Source organism: Plecotus auritus (genome assembly GCF_963455305.1).
Source record: "Plecotus auritus genome assembly, chromosome: 12".
NCBI lineage: Eukaryota > Metazoa > Chordata > Mammalia > Chiroptera > Vespertilionidae > Plecotus > Plecotus auritus.
In genome coordinates this window covers 1,022,880-1,041,751 of record NC_137778.1, presented here as the reverse complement: position 1 = coordinate 1,041,751, position 18,872 = coordinate 1,022,880, and the positions used below count along the sequence as shown (strand labels likewise).

General features: G+C 60.5%; 1 protein-coding gene across 2 annotated transcripts in view; it reads right to left on the bottom strand.

The window, feature by feature from the left end:
• NOS1AP (nitric oxide synthase 1 adaptor protein) overlaps positions 1–18,872 on the bottom strand; it is a 122,581-nt gene that overhangs the window by 66,031 nt on the left and 37,678 nt on the right. For both annotated transcript variants that reach the window (XM_080648657.1, XM_080648658.1), the window contains exon 2: positions 11,357–11,428. In XM_080648657.1, the coding sequence (XP_080504783.1) occupies positions 11,357–11,428 (72 nt within the window). The remainder of the gene's footprint in view (positions 1–11,356; positions 11,429–18,872) is intronic.

Genomic DNA, 18,872 nt, shown 5'->3' with positions numbered 1-18,872 from the left:
CAGAGCGCCCACAGTGGCGCCTGCCAGACACCCGACACCTGCCGGCGCACCCCACGGCTCCTGTCCATGGGGAAAGCGGCCACAGCCTCCTAGCCTGGCCCCCGTGCACGTGCTTGGCACCTACAATCCCAGTGGCCCTTTGCTAATCACCCACGTCAGGCCCAGCCTCGGCCAGGGGGTCTTACGCCCAGAGGCCTTCCTGCCTGTCCGCCCACAGAACCGCCCACTCCTGAGACCCTCTCCTGAGGCCTGTGCCGCACAACAGATCCATGTGAAGAGCAGGCACTTCCACACGGGGCCTGAGACACGTCCTGGGAAATCTCAGAAGTTAGGTGGGTGGCCCAGACCAGCAGTTCCCAAGCTGGCCGTTCAACAGTCACCTGGGGCTAACAGACCCAGGTGCTGGGCCCGACCCCGAGCGTCAGGGCCAGGTCTTGGGTGGGCCTGAGACTGCGTTCGTGACAAGATCCCAGGGAGCGGACGCTGCCGGTCGGGCCGCACTGAGAACCACTGGGCTGGGTCGTCCAGGAAACAGGAGACCGGCGGTGGCTGCTGACCAAACACCCCAATCAAGTCCCGTAACTTCAAGGGGCGCCCCTCCCATCCGAGGGGCAGTTAGCTGGGCACCAGCCACACGCCAGGACACAGGCAAGCACTTGGCCTCTGCTGCCTCTCTAAATGACAGGGCGGCCAGGCTAAAGGAGCAGTGCAATTCCAAAGACAAAACTAACGATGATGGTTATTAAAATTAATGGGCCAATAAATTATCTTGGTCAGAAGATGAAAAGTCAGTGACAGATGCAGAGGTCAGTTACAGGATCGACCTGCATTCAACCCCTCTTGTCCTGGCCTCTTGAGACGGGGAGGGGAAAAGGGGTCCGCCAGCTATCTGGGCCAGAGCAGCAGGAATTTCTGGAATCCCTTATCTTCCCCTGCAGCCCAAACACTGATCCTCAAGAAACTCAGCAAATCCAGGAGTAGCAGTGGGGGCCCTGGAGGCGAGGGGCCTCTCCTGTGCATCCCCGGGGGGCCTGGAGCAGGAGCAGGCGCAAACTTGGGGCAAACTTGGGGCGTGGAGAAGACACCAGGGAAGAAGCTGGGCCCGCCTCCCTCCGCCCTGGAGAGCCGGCACAGAGGCACTTCCAGCAGGAATGACGCCCAGGAAGGGATGCTCCCAGGAAGGAGGAGGCAGCGAGCAGAGGAGCTGGGGCAGGAGCCCAGAGCAGTGCCCTGCCCGCCAGGTGAGGGGATCAGGGGCCTTGCCAGCTGAATGCTGCAGGGGAGCAGGGTCAGTGTCCGGGACACGGAAACGCAGAAAGAAAATGAAGCAGGCCTCTCACAGCTGCCTTAAATCCCCTGGTAGGGCAGGTCCCGCTCGGGGCGGATGCTCGTGGCTGGGGGCAGCTCCGATCCTGTCAGCTGGGGGCCCAGTGCGGCCCCTCCTCACTGTGGACCCAGAAGCGCTACGTAGGTGGGCCCTGCTGCACTGGGCCAGCACCACCTCCTCTGTCCTCACCCCCAGAGGGGCCCATCCTGAGGCTCTCAGCCGATGACGATGACAATGCGTCAGAGAAGAGGGGCCTGGGCTGCAGGGTCCCCGCAGGAAAGGAGGCAAGAGCAGGTGTCAGGAGAAGGAGAGGCGGGCGGGCTCCATGGGAAAGAGACAGGTGTGTTCAGTGGGCACTGGCCAGAGGGCAGGAAGGCCGGTAGGGACGGGAAAGTCATGTGACTGTTGTCATAGCAACCATGAAAGGTCAAACTTCACAGAATCCCCTCAAGTGCCAATTTCTGGGCCAGGGTCATGAGTCGTGAAGGCCCTCCAGCACCTGGGCCTGCCCACCTTCCAACCCCACGCCAGTCCCTCCGCCCAGCGGCACCCACACAGGCGCCCCTTCTGCTGCTGGAAGAGGCCAAGCTCAGCCCTGCCTCCCTCAAGTCCTCGACAGCCCCTCAGCCATGAGCAGAGCTCGGCCAGCCGGCAGCGCCCACACCCTCGCTCAGCTCCTACCACACCCCTCCAAAAGGCATTCCCAGACCAGGGAGGCGGCCGCCCCACATCCCTCGGCCACACGCCCTTCATGTCCTCACAAGACTTGCCACTGTAACTGGTCTTCCCACCGGAACGCAAGTCCTGAGGAGAGACCTCCCCCCACCCCACCCCCGGCGCCCAGCACCAGCGTAAGTCTGACAGTGACCTCAAACATCTGCTGGTTGAAGGGGAACTTGTTGGATGCCAGCACCATGCACTTCCCTAAGCATGAGAGAGCTAGATCTGTGTGTTCTTTTGCAACTGAATTATAGAACAGTGGTTTGCTTCAAGAAAGAATTAACAGACCACTGCCAAAAATATGCCAGTTTTCCCATAATCAATAAGCTACTGCTAGAAAGAGATACATAATATTTTAAACAATAAAGATTTAAAAATAAATAAAATAAAATAAACCACTAGCAGAACAAAGGGGGTCTTAACCTCTTTCCTGGTTTCAATCTGGTGAGGCCTGTCTGGCTGGGATGCTAGTCTGACCTTCTACATGGCAGCTCCAAGCGATAGATCTGGACAGCTCATCACTGGGATGCTGACAGTGCAGAGACCAGTCTGAGACCTCCCGCCATCCAGCCAAGTGACATGACATCTCCCAACACACGCACTGTGATGCAAACCCAAACTCGTGTTTGTGGAAGACACTCACAGTCTCAGTCCCAGCCAACGGCTCAACTGTGACGGAGTGTGAGTCTCCCACTCACTGCCCTCGAGGACGGCACACGACACACACGTGCGGCTGCGTGCAGCCCCTCTGCCGCTGTTCCCAATACTAACCTGGTCAACCAGATGGCTGTCTGTGCCAAAGCCGGAAAAACTCAGCCATTCTCCGTGTTTGCCAGAGTCGCATCTCAGGCCCTGTGGAGCGTGAGCGCTGCCTGGAACCCTCCAAACCCCGCTGGACAAGGCGAGTGACCCGGAACTCCCAGGGACGAGCTCTATGAAACGGCCCAGAGACGGCACAGGCCCGGCCCAGCCCCAGGAACACCGAGGGCCCTCTCATTACGACCAGTCTGGACGGAATCCTGTCCGGCTTCCCAGCAGGCCACAGAGAAGTGCGAAGTGTGGGACAATCACACAGGCATCCTCTGCATTTGGCGGCAGAGCAGGGACACTGACAGATGCCACGCCATCACAGCCCATGGCCCTCAAACAAGCATTGTCTCGTTTCTGGTCCTGAGGCTGCCGAGTGTGGCCGTGCTCGCAGCGGCTTCTCTGCCCACACCGCACCGCACCCCAAACCTGGGAAGCCCATGGCAGCGGCTTCTATGCCCGCACTGCACCACACCCCGAACCTGGGGAGCCCACGGCAGCGGCTTCCATGCCCACACCACACCGCACCCCGAACCTGGGGAGCCCACAGCAGGGCAGCAGGCGTGGGCCTGGGCCCCCTGCAGTGACAAGGCCAGAACCAGGCCCGGCTCAGCAGGAACGGGCCCTCACATTGGCGACCCCACGTCCGCTGTCCACTGCTTGCGCAGGTGGGAGGGGAGGGGCAATGGGGCAGCATACGTGTCAAAAGCCTTAAAATTCTACATCCGCTGGACCGCCACAATTCCATGTCACGATGCATCTCACCTGAGTAACCGTGGACACGAGTGAGTCGCTCAGACCCTTTCAGGCAAAGGCCCCACACCGGAGCCCTGTGCACACGGCCTGCACACAGGCTCCCCACAGGGCGGCCAGGGCTCCACGTGCGTCAAGCACTGCGCTGTGGCTGAGCAGGTGCGTGAGTGGAGGTGGGTGGTGGGAGTTTCTCACTGTTGGAACAGGAAGTGACAGACAGCAAGGGGAGGAGGCTAGAATGACTCACGCGTGATGGATTAGGACTGGACGTGTGGGTAGGAACTCACTTACTTGGCTTGGCTACAGATGGTTACATACAGAAACATTGGAAGCCACGTACATACACAGCTGTCAGCTGGGGACCGGGAAGCAGACCCCCTGCACACCAGCACCCAGATCCTGGCTCTACCACCATCCCCTGGAGAGGAGCAGGGGCTCCTGCCAAAGCGGCCTGTCTGGGCCCTGAAGGGCGGCCTTCCCCACAGAGGACAGTGTGGAAGGGGCAGGAACGAGAACAGCTTGGCAGGCGTGCCTCAGGTCAGGCTCCAGGTCAGCATCACCAGGGCCAGGCACGCGGACGGTGTGGGCCCCGATGTGAGAAGGGCCCTCACCTTCTCCAAACATATTACCTCGCTCTACGTGAGAACAGCAGCAGGCAAACCCCACCAGGGACAGTCTCACGTGACAGGAGCTCCTCGGTGCTGCAAGGCCAGCTAACACACGAGAAGACTGACAAGCGGCACAGCCATGAGGAGCCCAAGGAGGTGTGAGGGCCAAACATCGTGTGGTGTCAGGGGGGCCCTGGGACCGAAACGGGACATGAAGGAAAGCTAAGGAGCTACAGGATGGATGTAGTTAGTCAGCCATCCACATGGCCGCCTCACTTGTAACGGACGCACCCACCTCTGCACAGTGTCAGCAAGAGGGGAAGCAGCTGGGGACAGGAACCGTCTGCGCACCCGTAGCAGAGGTCCTGTAAGCCTAAGGCTGCTAAAAAGCTTCTTTTTTAAAAGAGGAGGGAGAAAAAACAAAAAGGAAGAAAACATTCCGAGAATCATGCCATGATGGGAAATGGCCAGCCTGGGAGGCCCTGCCGCCCCTCAGAACTCGGACCGGACTTCATTCTCAGACACTGGGGAGCCACAGAAGGTTCTGGAGAGACAGGACGGGCCTCGTGCTGGCCCAGAGCTGAGTGCTGCAGCTCCGTGTGCTCCGTGAGGTCAGAGGGACACTCGCCACGGGCACACACGGCCCTGTGTGCACAGGGACCAGGCGCGATGCATGCTCGCCGTGCAGTTAAATGCAGGGTGTCTGGGAATGGACTCGAGTGAAAATCACAAACAACAGCTCTCAGAACACCTGGCTGCTGAGCCCAGCCCCAGCCAGGCGTGGCTGTGTATCTCAAGGCAGACAAACGCTTACTTAAGCGTCATCCTGCTAAATGAAGACCAGATGTGCAAGCCAACCAGGAAGCCTCCTCAGGGTTGAGGAAGGGATTTTGGGAAGAGAGAGAGCCGGGGCAGGCTGCCAGAGGGGCAGGTGCTGAGGAGGAAAGGCAGAGCGGCTCCGCTCCCTGGGCCCCCAGGACCTGTGGGTGGGGCGGGCACGGGCCCTCACCTGGAGGTGGCGCCTGCCCCTGCTCGCCTGCCCCGTCAGACCCCCAGCAGGAGAGCCCATGTTGTCCATGCTTAGAGCTGCCAGCCCACGCCCCAGTGGGGGGATCTCGGGCATAAGCTGCACGCCAGGGGGGCACAGCCCGGCCCGCGGAGGTGGACCTGGGCACGCAGCCTGAACGCACCAGAAGCGCCTTCAACCCGCATGGCCTCGGCCCTGGAAGCCGCTGTCAAGCAGCCACTTTCTCCACCCTCCAGAGAGGCCGGGTGTGGGGCTGAGCCTCTCTTCCCCTATTGCCTGCACCAACTGGGAAAATGCCAAGACAGAGGGCTCTAGAGGGAAGCTTCTAGCAGGGAGGGAAGCTCAAAGGCTTGTGAGGACACCTGATGACAGATTCGCGCCACAGTGGGAAGGGGTGCTTCCAGGCAGAGGTGCCCGGGGCACGTGCAGGACGCTGGGCAGTGGGGCGCCATGGGCTGGGTGCCAGCGGAACTCACGCCTTGCTCAGCGGTCAGCCTCCAGTCTGCAGGTGACGAACCACCTCCACCTGCCCAGGCGGCAGCGGGGAGGAGGGTGGGAAAGCTCCCGCACAGCAGCCGTCTGCAGGGCCACTGAGGCCGCAGCCCCCAGACCGGGCCTGCCCCGCTGGGTCGGAGGGAGACGTGCCCGAGGAATACGTGGGAGGCAGTGAGGCGACTAGCGTGGGGGCTGCTGAGAGAGGAGTCGAAGGTGCCCTGAGTTTCCAGAGATCCTGAGGGATCACTGCCTTCCGTGGAGATGAGAAAAAGTAAGCGCCAGGGGAGAGGCTCAGAGCAGAGAGGAGGCTGCAGAAATGATGGGTTCCGCTGCTGACACTGAACTGGAGGGGCCTCTGGGCCATCCTGATGGGTGTCTCTCAGGACAGATGAGCCTCAGAGTCTACAGAGAAGTTTATAAAAACCCAATAAAGGGCTTATTTACATCCAGCGCTGGGCACCGGCTGGCAGTGTTCCCAGACCGGAGAAGGCACCGTCGGGGACACAGACCAGGGCTGGGCGCCGCTGTCACGGGCCGGCAGCACGCCTGCGCAGGACCTCAGCCGGAGCACACGACTGCGGCCTCCTCGTCCGCGCCGGGTCCCACTCCCAGTTCCCTGATGTGGGGCGAGTCACTGGCCTGTCTGTGCCTCTGTCTCCTCATCTGTGAGGTGGGCCGATGGTCACGCGTGGGGCGAGTCACTGGCCTGTCTGTGCCTCTGTCTCCTCATCTGTGAGGTGGGCCGATGGTCACGCGTGGGGCGAGTCACTGGCCTGTCTGTGCCTCTGTCTCCTCATCTGTGAGGTGGGCCGATGGTCACGCGTGGGGCGAGTCACTGGCCTGTCTGTGCCTCTGTCTCCTCATCTGTGAGGTGGGCCGATGGTCACGCGTGGGGCGAGTCACTGGCCTGTCTGTGCCTCTGTCTCCTCATCTGTGAGGTGGGCCGATGGTCACGCGTGGGGCGAGTCACTGGCCTGTCTGTGCCTCTGTCTCCTCATCTGTGAGGTGGGCCGATGGTCACGCGTGGGGCGAGTCACTGGCCTGTCTGTGCCTCTGTCTCCTCATCTGTGAGGTGGGCCGATGGTCACGCGTGGGAGCCCTGTGCACGGAGCTGGCACGGTGGGCGAGGCCCCGGCAACTCCGTGAGGACTGGGGTCGGCACTCCCACCGCTTGCGGGGAGCCTCGCCTGCTCGCGGGGACCTTGGAGACTAGAATTGGGTGGCAGTGGACAGGAAGCTGGCTCAGCTGTGGGCACCACAGGAGTGGCCACTGTCCACGGGTCCGAGGCTGCCACTGGCAGCTAAACACGCGGCCTCCCTCCCGGCTGCGCGTCCCTGCCTATGTAGCACGCTGCTTTGGGGGGAGGGGAGGCATATGTGATACTTTCAACAATAAAACCTTTTAAAAATGAATAAGTTAAATAATTTTAAAACAATATGCTGCTTTTGTCCCCGGAAGTACCAGCCACACACCAATGTCCAAGTAACGTGCCGTGTGCCGAACGTCACGGAAGACTGTCGGCCCAGACGGAAAGAAAGCTGGCGCCGGCTCCAACACGGGCTCCTGGAAGACACGCCCTTCGTGAAGTGCGCCAGGCGGGGACAAGCACGGTGGGACTTGCTGGCACGAGGGGCCTGGAAGAGGAGCCGAGGAGTCGCCGGGACCGGAGGGGGCGCTTCTTGTTTAACAGGTTCATGTCGGGGTGATGGAAGGCTTGGGGCACAGACCGGAGTGACGGGTACGGGGACTGTGAGTAGTAAATAGTATGTATGTGCATATACAAGGGTGTCCCAAAAATGTATACACACTTGGAATGATTTTAAAGTCAATGTTTATTAAAATACAGTTAATTTTCAAAATCTACAAAAACGAATACTTTTTTGGTCAATGCCTGTTTTCAAACTGATGACCGTTCTGGCCTACACACTCCTGATAACACGAAGCAATGGAATCACAAACATCAAGAATCATTTCCTTCAGTATTTGTGGGCCCTCAATTCGACTGCTGCTGGTTTGTACCGTCAACTTTACCTTTTACGTATCCCCATAAAAAATAGTCTAGTGGCCCTGTAGGGTAAAGTTTCTTTGTTCAAAGCTTAGTCTGGCTTCACCCATTATTTCAACTCAGTTAAACCTCAAAAGGGGTGGAAACGAAGTGAGTTATCAGCTGTTAAAGTGTGCGTACATTTTGGGGACACCCTGTTATAGCTTTAATCCACAGAAGTCAGCCAAGCAGTGGGTGGGCAGGTGCAGCCTGTCGCCGATGCAGGGACGTGAGTGAGGGGCCCTAGGGCGGGACGAGCCACAGTGACGAGCGTGGGGACAGGTCAGCAGGGCTGCTTCCCAGGACCCAGGCATTGCGGGCCAGCGCACGGAGCGGGGCAGGGCCGGCCCGGAAGCGTCACTGCCCTATTCCCCTCGCGCGTCAGTGGCTGCAAGACAGACAGGAAGGCACCTTCTGTAAGAGCAAGCGCCTGTTTGGCTTCTGTAACAACCAATTCTTGCTCCGTCTTCTCTGTGGCCGACAGAGCCCTCGGCAGCTCTGCCCGGTGTGGACATCGGTCCCGCCTCACTCAGCGAGTGGGCAGAACAAGGCTGCTCCTGCAGCGGCTCCCAGCCCGGCACAGACTCGGGGAAGATAAAGGATCTCCTGGCATGTGGTCAGGCATCTGGTGGCTGTGCAGCGAACCAGACTCGCCTGTGGTGTGATCCTGGGCATGAACTCATAGAAATAATCACCACGGTCCCACTTCCTCCTGAGTCCGCAGCCATGGTGACCATTCTGTCCTGGCCTGCACAGCCCACTCCTGCCCAGGACCCTGCACCACTGTTCTCTCTGCCTGGTGGCTCTCTCTCTCTCTCTCTCCCTCTCTCTCTCTCTCTCTCTCTCTCTCTCTCTCTCTCCCCCCGCCCCCCATATTCGCATCTCTAGAGACTCAGATGGCACCGGAGCCCAGAGGCCTGTCTAGCCATCGTATAAAATAGCGCCCACCCCGCTCCGGGTGGTCTGCCCTGCGACTCCCCGTGACACTGTCCCTCCCCAACCTCCACTCCAACCACCAGCACACGAGCTGCATGCAGACAGGACTCCTGGCCTGGAATAGGACCTGCTCATCAAAGAAAGCCGGCGCGTCCCCGCAGAGGAGCGGCAGCTGCCGGCTCCCACGGCTCCCACAGCTGAGAGGCAGCTGTGACACTCACTCACACATGGCTCCATCCACAGCAAGTGCCTCCTAAAACCTAAAGTCTGAGCCTCTTTTAAAGAAGATAATTTTGCCGACACTTATTGTTTGAATGAGGAAACACGTGCCATGTCCACACTGTGGAGTACTCCTCCGTGACAAGCCACGTGAGGCACGGATGGAAGCCATGGTGGCTGAGCCTCGGCCACATGGTGCCCAGTGGAAGGAGCCGGACGCCGAGGTCAGAGCTGTCTGAGGCCGTGTGTCTGCAACGTCCAGAACAGGCAGATGCGAGCGACAGGGCACGGAGTGCGCCTGGCGGGGCCGGGGTGCCGGCCGCAGGCAGAGTGTCTGTGGCTGATGCCAACGTCCCCGTGGGCGCCGAAGGCTCGCTGTGGGAGGGAGCCGCAGACGCCGCGCCTGGGAGATGGCGGAGTGCACGCTCTGGGAAGCGTCCTATTAAAGCTGTTACCAAGAAAGTGGTCGCCGGTGGTCTGTCATAATACCCTTAGTACACGAGACACAGAGCTAGACAGAAACTTCTATGCACACAGGTCTTACACAAATTCCTAAATTAAGCACTAATCACATAAGCAACCAATTCAAAGGCAGGTGCTCGTGTCAGCGAAGATGTCACTTCACAACTTGTGTCACTGCTCACCGCGGGAAACGGCGCATGGCACCGGGCCCCGGAGTCCCGCGCCGCACACTCGGGGCGGCGCTCAGACCGCTGACAGCCAGGGTGGCCCAGGTGACAGCAATTCCGAGGAGCTGCTGGAACCAAAGTCTGAACCAACACCAGACACGCGCAGCCCGCAGCCGCCGGGCAGGCAGCACGGAGCCCTGCCGCATCCCGCGTGCAGCTGCAAAATACACCTCATCTGCATGGGGATTCACCACAGACACACCACGGACCCCTTCTTGTCTAGAAAGGGCACCTGCCTCCCACACCGCAGGCACACGCCGTGGGCGGTGACGCAGCCGGCAGCTCGGCAGAGGGCCCTTCCCACGGCGGAACAGGCTCCCTTCCCCGGGCCCCTGGGGTCCAAGGCAAACACACACGTGTGAAATCCTGTCAGAGCCCAGAGCCCGGAGCGCCCACGAGCTGCAGGACAGGCAGACCCGCTGTGGGAAACACTGATGTCGGGCGGGGGAAGTGGTGGTGCCCAAGGCTGCGCAGTTAGCTGCACGTGGACCCTGCGGTGTGAGCTGGGCGGCAGGGGCCACGCGCTGTGGGAGCCCATGCAGAAGGGGAGTCCAGCGCCTCTCTCGGGTGGCTGCACCCCTGCCCTGCCCCGTCACGGCCCCGTGCCGAGTGCACACGGGGTCCGAGAGATGGCACTACAGGGCAGGCAGGGCACAGCGCCTGGCACGGATGAAAGCGCTGGGACCCGTCCCAACCTCTGTGCTCCGGGCACTGGCCACTCCCTGGCCGGGCTGGGGGCCTGTAGCCTGTGAGTCCATAAGAGCGCCCAGCAGCCCAAATCCGCCCTGTCCTGTCCAGACTGGGCCTCGAGCCGCTCAACCGAAGAGGACAAGCCAGGAGCAGTCCTTTCCCCAGAAGCAGGCCCTGCTTCTTCGCAGCGGGATCTCGACGGCCTCCGAGAGGAGAGGAGGGCAGGGCGCTGTGCCGCGGCGGCAGGTGGACGGCACACACCAGAGTCCGCGCTGCGGGGTGGCAGTCTACAGCGACTGCCACTTCATTCTCCCTCTGAGGTCATGAGCTGCTCACTAGGCACTGAAAGCAGGTCCCAGGGACAGAGCTCCTGGCGTGCAGGCACGCGGCTGACAGGTGATGGGGAGGTGGGTTCCTCCCGAAGGCAGAGCCCACACCCGGCTGCGTCCAGGACAGGGGGCCACAAACACCCGTTTGCTCCAAAAAGTCACCGTGATTCGCCTGCCCAACCCCTCCTGCCACGTAATGCACAGCCTGTGGGACGCCCGTTTCTGCGAGAGCCCTGGCGGACACTCCGCCGGGGGACCCTCCTCCTCATTCCCGCTCTGCCGCCACATCCCAGGGAACGTTTCCCACACTCCAGACCCGCGGCAGGAGGACACACACACTTCCAGAGCCTACAGCAACCGACCAAGGACATTTTGTTGAAATCCCATATTTGTTCTTAAAATTCCAAGTAAATCTTACCTTACATGCTGCCACAGTAAAGGACTTTGTTTTCACCGTTCGGAGCTAACAGCTTCCTATCCAGCCTTCCCCTAAAGCCTGTGCGGAAGCAGGACACTCCCCTCTGTCTCGCTCGGGGGGCCCACCCCCGGGGCAGGTCTCAACTTGGAAGCAGCAGGTTGGGAGACAGGAGGTGGCAGCCCCGCAGCCCCCCACCATTTCAACCTTGGCCTAACCAAGATCAACCACCCAACTCGGAACAGCTTCCCTCGGAGGGGGAAGGGTCCTGGCCCCTCGGCACCCCTGGCGCTCACCCGGATCCGGCGCATGGCAGCCACGATCTCCACTCTGCTGTTGGGCCGCGGCACGTCCAGGCTCCCGACGTACTGTGGGGAGAAGAGGGATGTGAGAACAGATGTGAGTGTCCCGTCACAGCCTGTGAGCGGCGGGCGGGCCTAGGGAGGTGACCCAGTTCATCTCCCCATTTCACAAGAGTCAAAGGGACACCTCGTCTAGCTATACTCATAAAAGGCAAAGGAACAAATTCCTGCTTCTCTGTTCCCTGCTCATCACCAGAGATGCAGCGAGTGGGTGTGGCCGTGCAGCCCCGGCCAGGTGGCCTTTCTGCGCGTCGACCTCCTCACCGGGGAGCCGGGACCGCGTCAAGCAAGGCGGTGTCTCCCTCACAGACCTGCCTGCACACATTAAAGCCTCAACAACAACAAAAAGGAAGGAAGGGCATGTTTTCTTAGTGAATGGCAGATCCCCGAGTGAGCCCCGGGGGAAGTAACTGGAGGGAAGGAATGGACTAATATTTTATTAAGATTTTTACCTGATTATACAGGCTGGTGTTTAATATCGGAACAAGTCCTCACTGTGCACTATTCGAGCAAACCAGGAATGTGTGGAGGAAAAGAACAGAGTCCCCAGTCCCAGCCTGACGCACAGCTCTGTGCTGACGGACAGACACACGCAGGTGCGCGAGGTTCGCTGCAGGAAAGGCCCACACAGGTGGGCTGAACGCCAGGCAGAGCTGGGGCATCCAGCGGCGCTGGGCTGTGCCTCCCACACAGTCCTATGAACTCGGCCTGAGTAACTCCAGCCCGTGCAAGCCGAGAGGCGTTTCCTGTGGTTACGGGAGCAGCGGTTCTCCCTGGAATTTGGAGCTCCGGCTGGCCCTAGCGAGCAGGGTTTCAAATCCTAAACTCTGCACAAGATTCCCGGGCGATGCCCACAGCTTGTGCTAACACACGGGGTGCAGGGCCAAGCGGCCTGTGGGGAGCAGTGAGCACACGGGGTCTGCGGGGAGTGAGCAGCTGGCGACCACTCAGGCACACGAAGCCCCCAGGTCTCAGGGTGCAGTCAGATGGAACTGTGGTGGGCACTGCCCCGCTGAGCTCTGCCAGGGCCCCGCACTGTGTCAACACGTTAGTGGCCTGCACAGCCAGGAAGGACGAGTCTGGGCTCATGACTGCGCGACCTCAAAGGCCTTCCCGCCAGGCACCTGCATACTGCTCCTGGACGCTCGCCTGCTGGTTCCCTGAACCCGGAGCAGTCAGGACTAGCTGGGCAACCGGGCCTTCCACTCCTGTTCCCTCACCCGTCACGTGTGACCTCAGGACCCAGCAAGGTCACATTACACGCGGCACCCAGGGAAGGTGCTCCCTCCCAGCAGGAACATGGCCGAACATATGTGTGATCATCCCTGGCCGGCCATGCTGCACAGGTCCAAGCACACACCTGACTGGATTCCTCCCAGAATGAGCGCATGTCCACCCACTGTGGCTAGGAGAACCCGCCTGCGGAGGACAGGAGGCAGCCCGGGTGCTGCCAGGGGTCCAGCACCACAGTCATCGCCCACCTGCACAGTTAGCCCTCACCTGTACAGACATCCCCCACCAGCACAGCCATCCCCCACCTGTACAGCCATCCCCCACCTGTACAGACATCCCCCACCAGCACAGCCATCCCCCACCTGTACAGACATCCCCCACCTGTACAGACATCCCCCACCTGTACAGCCATCCCCCACCTGTACAGACATCCCCCACCTGTACAGCCATCCCCCACCTGTACAGCCATCCCCCACCTGTACAGCCATCCCCCACCTGTACAGCCATCCCCCACCTGTACAGACATCCCCCACCTGTACAGCCATCCCCCACCTGTACAGCCATCCCCCACCTGTACAGCCATCCCCCACCTATACAGCCATCCCCCACCTATACAGACATCCCCCACCTATACAGACATCCCCCACCTATACAGTCAGCCCCCACCTGTACAGCCATCCCCTATCTATACAGTCAGCGCCCACCTGTACAGCTATCCCCCACCTATACAGACATCCCCTATCTATACAGTCAGCCCCCACCTGTACAGTCAGCCCTGACCTATACGGTCAGCCACCACCTATACAGTCAGCCCCCACCTATACAGTCAGCCCCCACCTATAGTCAGCCCCACCTGCACAGACAGCCCCCACCTGCACAGTCACCCCCACCTATACAGTCAGCCCCCACCTATACAGTCAGCCCCCACCTGTACAGTCAGCCCCCACCTATACAGTCAGCCCCCACCTGCACAGTCGGCCCCTACCTGCAGAGTCACCCCCACCTATACAGTCAGCCCCCACCTGCACAGTCGGCCCCTACCTGCAGAGTCACCCCCACCTATACAGTCAGCCCCCACCTGTACAGTCAGCCCCCACCTATACAGTCGGCCCCCACCTGCACAGTCGGCCCCTACCTGCAGAGTCACCCCCACCTATACAGTCAGCCCCCACCTGCACAGTCGGACCCCACCTGCATAGTCAGCCCCACCTATACAGTCAGCCCCCACCTGCACAGTCAGCCCCCACCTGCACAGTCGGACCCCACCTGCAGAGTCACCCCCACCTATACAGTCAGCCCCCACCTGCACATTCGGACCCCACCTGCATAGTCAGCCCCACCTATATAGTCAGCCCCCACCTGCACAGTCAGCCCCACCTATACAGTCAGCCCCCACCTGCACAGTCAGCCCCACCTATACAGTCAGCCCCCACCTGCATAGTCAGCCCCCACCTGCACAGTCGGACCCCACCTGCATAGTCAGCCCCACCTATACAGTCAGCCCCCACCTGCACAGTCAGCCCCACCTATACAGTCAGCCCCCACCTGCATAGTCGGACCCCACCTGCACAGTCGGACCCCACCTGCATAGTCAGCCCCCACCTGCACAGTCAGACCCCACCTGCACAGTCGGCCCCCACCTGCATAGTCGGCTACCACCTACACAGTCTGAATGGAGTCCCTAAACTCATCTGACTGGTATCAAGGTGCCGGACTGGGCCTAGCAGGAGTACCTGCAATTCCTGGCTTACCCAGAGCAAAGCTTCCTGCTGGTGACTTTGAACCTGTGAGATGTGGTGGGGTTCTGTGCTGCCTTCCAGGAGGCCCTGCTGGGAGGTACTGCAGGGCCTCTATTGACGACATCTACTCAGAGCTTCTGGGGAAGGGAAGGGCCTGTAGAACATTGGGGCTGCCTCTTTTTCTCCAGCATCTAGAAGGAATGGCTGGGAGGAGGCTGCAACAGTGCTGGTGACCCACGGGAGGTCATCTGGTCAGTCTACCTGTGGCTCCATCCCCAGGGGAGCCGCACTAACTGCACACGACTGTCAGCCTCTGGCGGCCTCAGCCTCCAGCCAGTCAGACCCCGCGGTGGTGTTTCATGTTCTTGCTCCCACCTTGTTTTCTGGAGACTAACTTCTGGAGACAACGATACACTGAATCGTAGTGTCTCCTGGTACATAAATCACTATAGGAAAGCAGCCAGGCGTCACCGCGTGACAGCCACCAAAATCATCACCACCGGGACCTGTCAGGCCCCCGCCGCCCTCCTCGGGGAGAGGTCAGGAGAGAGCTCAGTGTGAATGAAGCTCAATGCTCCGGTGGCTCTGCTTCCCACTCACGTGGGCACAGCTGCAGCGGCAGACGAGGCTCCCTCCAAAGCAAACAGGAAGTCTGGCCAAGCACAATAGCTGCAAAGAATGTACAACTCCAAGGGGGCCCCACTCGCACTGGACGGTCAGTGTTGGCTCAGCTGTCAGAACGCACCACCCTAAGCAAGAGGCCATGACAGGGCGACTGGGAGGAGTGCATGTGGGAACTCTGTCCTCACCACCCAATGTCCCATCACCCAAAGTCGCTCTAAAAACAAAGGCCATTCACTGAAAAAACCCCAAGGCACTGGCGTGAGCCAGCAGGCACAGGCGGCGCTCAGCCCATGTGCAGCCCCGCCTCGCCGCCCCCTCTCCCCCGCAGCTGGGGCTCCAGCCAAGAGCTCGCCCGGATCCTGGTGGGGGACCCCAGAGCCGGGACGGCCAGAGGAGGTGAAAGTGAGGCCGCAATCCCAACAGGAGGTGTCACAGAGGGAGCCCCATTGGAAGTACACACCACTCAGCTCCTTGGATGCCCGGACGCACAGACAGACAGGAGGCCCCATGGACAGCACAGGGCCAAGGCCTCCTGGGGCGAAAGGAGACCACAGTGGGTGCAGTGTAGAGGTCCCTGCATCTCTGCTCCCCAGCTCTCCACGTCTCGCTGAAAATGCACCAGGGACAGGCAGGGCGCTCCCAGCACAGATACAGGAGGGCTCAGCACTCAGCAGATGGCAGGCCAGCTCCTGGCTCCCAGTCCAGACCTTCCCCACCCCCGCCCACGTTCTCACCACCTCTCCCTTCAGGTCCACACAGGCCTGGTTTCTACCCTGCACCCTGCCGACCCTGTCACATTCCTCGGTCTCTTCCACGCTGGGTCCTCTCTCCAAAAACACACACAAGCAGGCAGAAAGCTAGCATCCTGCTCACACCTAGGACCCTGCTAGCACCCTGCTCACACCTAGCACCCTGCTCACACCTAACACCCTGCTAGCACCCTGCTCACACCTAGCACCCTGCTAGCACCGTGCTCACACCTAGCACCCTGCTCACACCTAACACCCTGCTCACACCTAGCACCCTGCTAGTGCCCTGCTCACACCTAGCACCCTGCTCACACCTAACACCCTGCTCACACCTAGCGCCCTGCTCACACCTAACACCCTGCTCACACATAGCGCCCTGCTAGCGCCCTGCTCACACCTAGCGCCCTGCTCACACATAGCACCCTGCTCACACCTAGCGCCCTGCTCACACCTAGCGCCCTGCTAGCGCCCTGCTCACACCTAGCACCCTGCTCACACCTAACACCCTGCTCACACCTAGCACCCTGCTAGCGCCCTGCTCACACCTAGCACCCTGCTCACACCTAACACCCTGCTCACACCTAGCGCCCTGCTAGCGCCCTGCTCACACCTAGCGCCCTGCTCACACCTAGCGCCCTGCTAGCGCCCTGCTCACACCTAGCGCCCTGCTCACACATAGCACCCTGCTCACACCTAGCGCCCTGAGTGTACCAGAAATCATCAGCTGGGATTGGCCGTCTGTTCCTCCCTGACGACCTGCTACCCTGAGAGGCGCTGAAACCCTGGGTCACAGAGCAGAGTCTCCAAGCTGAAGGGAATGGCAGGCGTCGTGTCCGAGGTGACGTCACAGAACGCTAATAAGAATGTGACAAGTGCTTGACAGTGGGCGTCTGGCCAGGGCTCACAGTACTCGCTGTCCTGTCCTGACTCACCCAAGGCTCTCACACCAGTTCCCTCCCAGCACCCCGGGTCTGCACCGGGAGGCTGGCCGGCAGGTGGGGCGCCTGGAGCCTGCACCTTGCCTGTGGTCCCCGGTCCCAGCCCTGAGAGCGGGGCTGGGCACAGAGCTGAGGAATGAGGAAGGCAGCCTGCGGTGAAGTGCCCGTGCCCGCGCTGTGACGGGCAAGTCCCCGCTGCAGAAACGCTGCAAGGCCCAGCGGCAGAGTGGCCCTGAGCTGGGTGCTGAGTGGGACCTGTGGGAACGTTCTCCCTCATTTAGCATCGAGCAAAGCAGCAGCAGGGCCCAGCTTCAGGCCCACACTCAGCAGTGACCTTCCCTAAGTGCCTGGGGAGGGGAAGGCTGCGGGCGTCCCACGCCCACTGTGAGGGCGCTGTCCCCAGAGCCGCTCCAGGGCCCAGGTGTGCGTGTGTGGGAGGGCGGTGGGGACTTACAAGGGCTGAGTGGACACTCAGGACTGACCCCCAACTGCAGCATGACCACAGCTGCAGGGCAGGCTCCCCGCCCCCTGCGCACCCGAAAAGCTTCCGAAAGGCTCGACACTCAGCTGACGCGCTGCCTTGACTTACTGGGATCTGAGAGGAAGGAGCCCTTACATCCCCCCTCCCCCCGCAGCCCCTCCAGGAGGAGTGCCATTTGCAAGCAGCGGTTCGCTGTGTCTCTATCGGTCAGGGGCTGCTCGGAAGTGCCCCCGAGAAGCGGAGACGTGGCCACACAAAACTGACACGCGGAGGTTTGTGCAGCCCCACAGGGAAACACCGCTGCTCCCACGGAGGGTGGATGGCGGCAGGAAAGGTGGCGTGTCACACAGCAGGCAGCAAAGGAGCCGGACCTGGGCCTGTGCTGAGGGGAGGAGCTGCGAGTGATGGGACCCACGGCCCAGGAACAGCCAGAACAGGCAAACCCATCGACACAGAGGCGGCTGGCGGTGTCCCGGGGTCAGAGCAGGGACTGCTAATGGCACAGGCTCTCCTCACGGATGACGGCAACGCTCTGCCCCTCGTCGGGGTCACGGCTGCACCACGGGGCGCATGTGCTGAGAGGCACTGAACGGCACACACTGAACAGTGAACGTCCAGTGTGCGAACTGCATCTCAATCAGCCTGTCATTGTGCATTTAAGTGACCGCCCCCTTTGGTTTGCCACGGACAAGACAGGAGAATGGCAACCCAATTGGGTTCTGCCGCGCCCCCCTCCAGGCGAGGCTGTCTCGGCTCCCAGCCGCTCAGCTCGCTCCCGGCCTCCTGCGCTGCTGGCTGCACTGTGCACAAATTCGCCAGAGGAACAACCGGGGGAAGGGGCTGGGCTGTGGCTCTGATTCTTCATGCTGGTTCCAGAAGATACACTTCCCTCCCCAGACATGCATGTCCCCGCGTTGTAGCAGCACGGCCACCCCTCAGAGTCCCCTCTCCGAGGCAGCAACATGAGTCAGAAGCTCTTTCTGCATCGTGTGGACCCAGAGCAGAGTCCAAACACCCCTCCATCTGGGACTGCCCAGGAGCCAAGCTCACAGGTGACACCAAAGAGAAACAGCACCAATCTCCCAGGCCGGAATTTTTAAAGACGTGTACATACATGCACAGAAAGACACACACACAGACACTCAGGGAGATACACAGAGAGACACACAGAGACACACACACACACAGATACACAGTGAGACACACACACACGGAGACATACAGGGAGACACACACAGATACACAGGGAGACACAGATACACAGGGAGACACACACACAGATACACACACAGAGACACAGGGAGACACACACACAGACACACACAGAGACACAGGGAGACACACAGAGAGACACGGAAACATACACACAGATACACAGGGAGACACACACAGATACACAGGGAGACACACACAGAGACACAGGGAGACACACACACAGAGACACAGGGAGACACACAGAGAGACACGGAAACATACACACAGATACACAGGGAGACACACACAGATACACAGGGAGACACACACAGAGACACAGGGAGACACACACACAGAGACACAGGGAGACACACACAGAGACACAGGGAGACACACACACAGAGACACAGGGAGACACACACACAGAGACACAGGAAGACACACACAGAGACACAGGGAGACACACACAGAGACACAGGGAGACACACACAG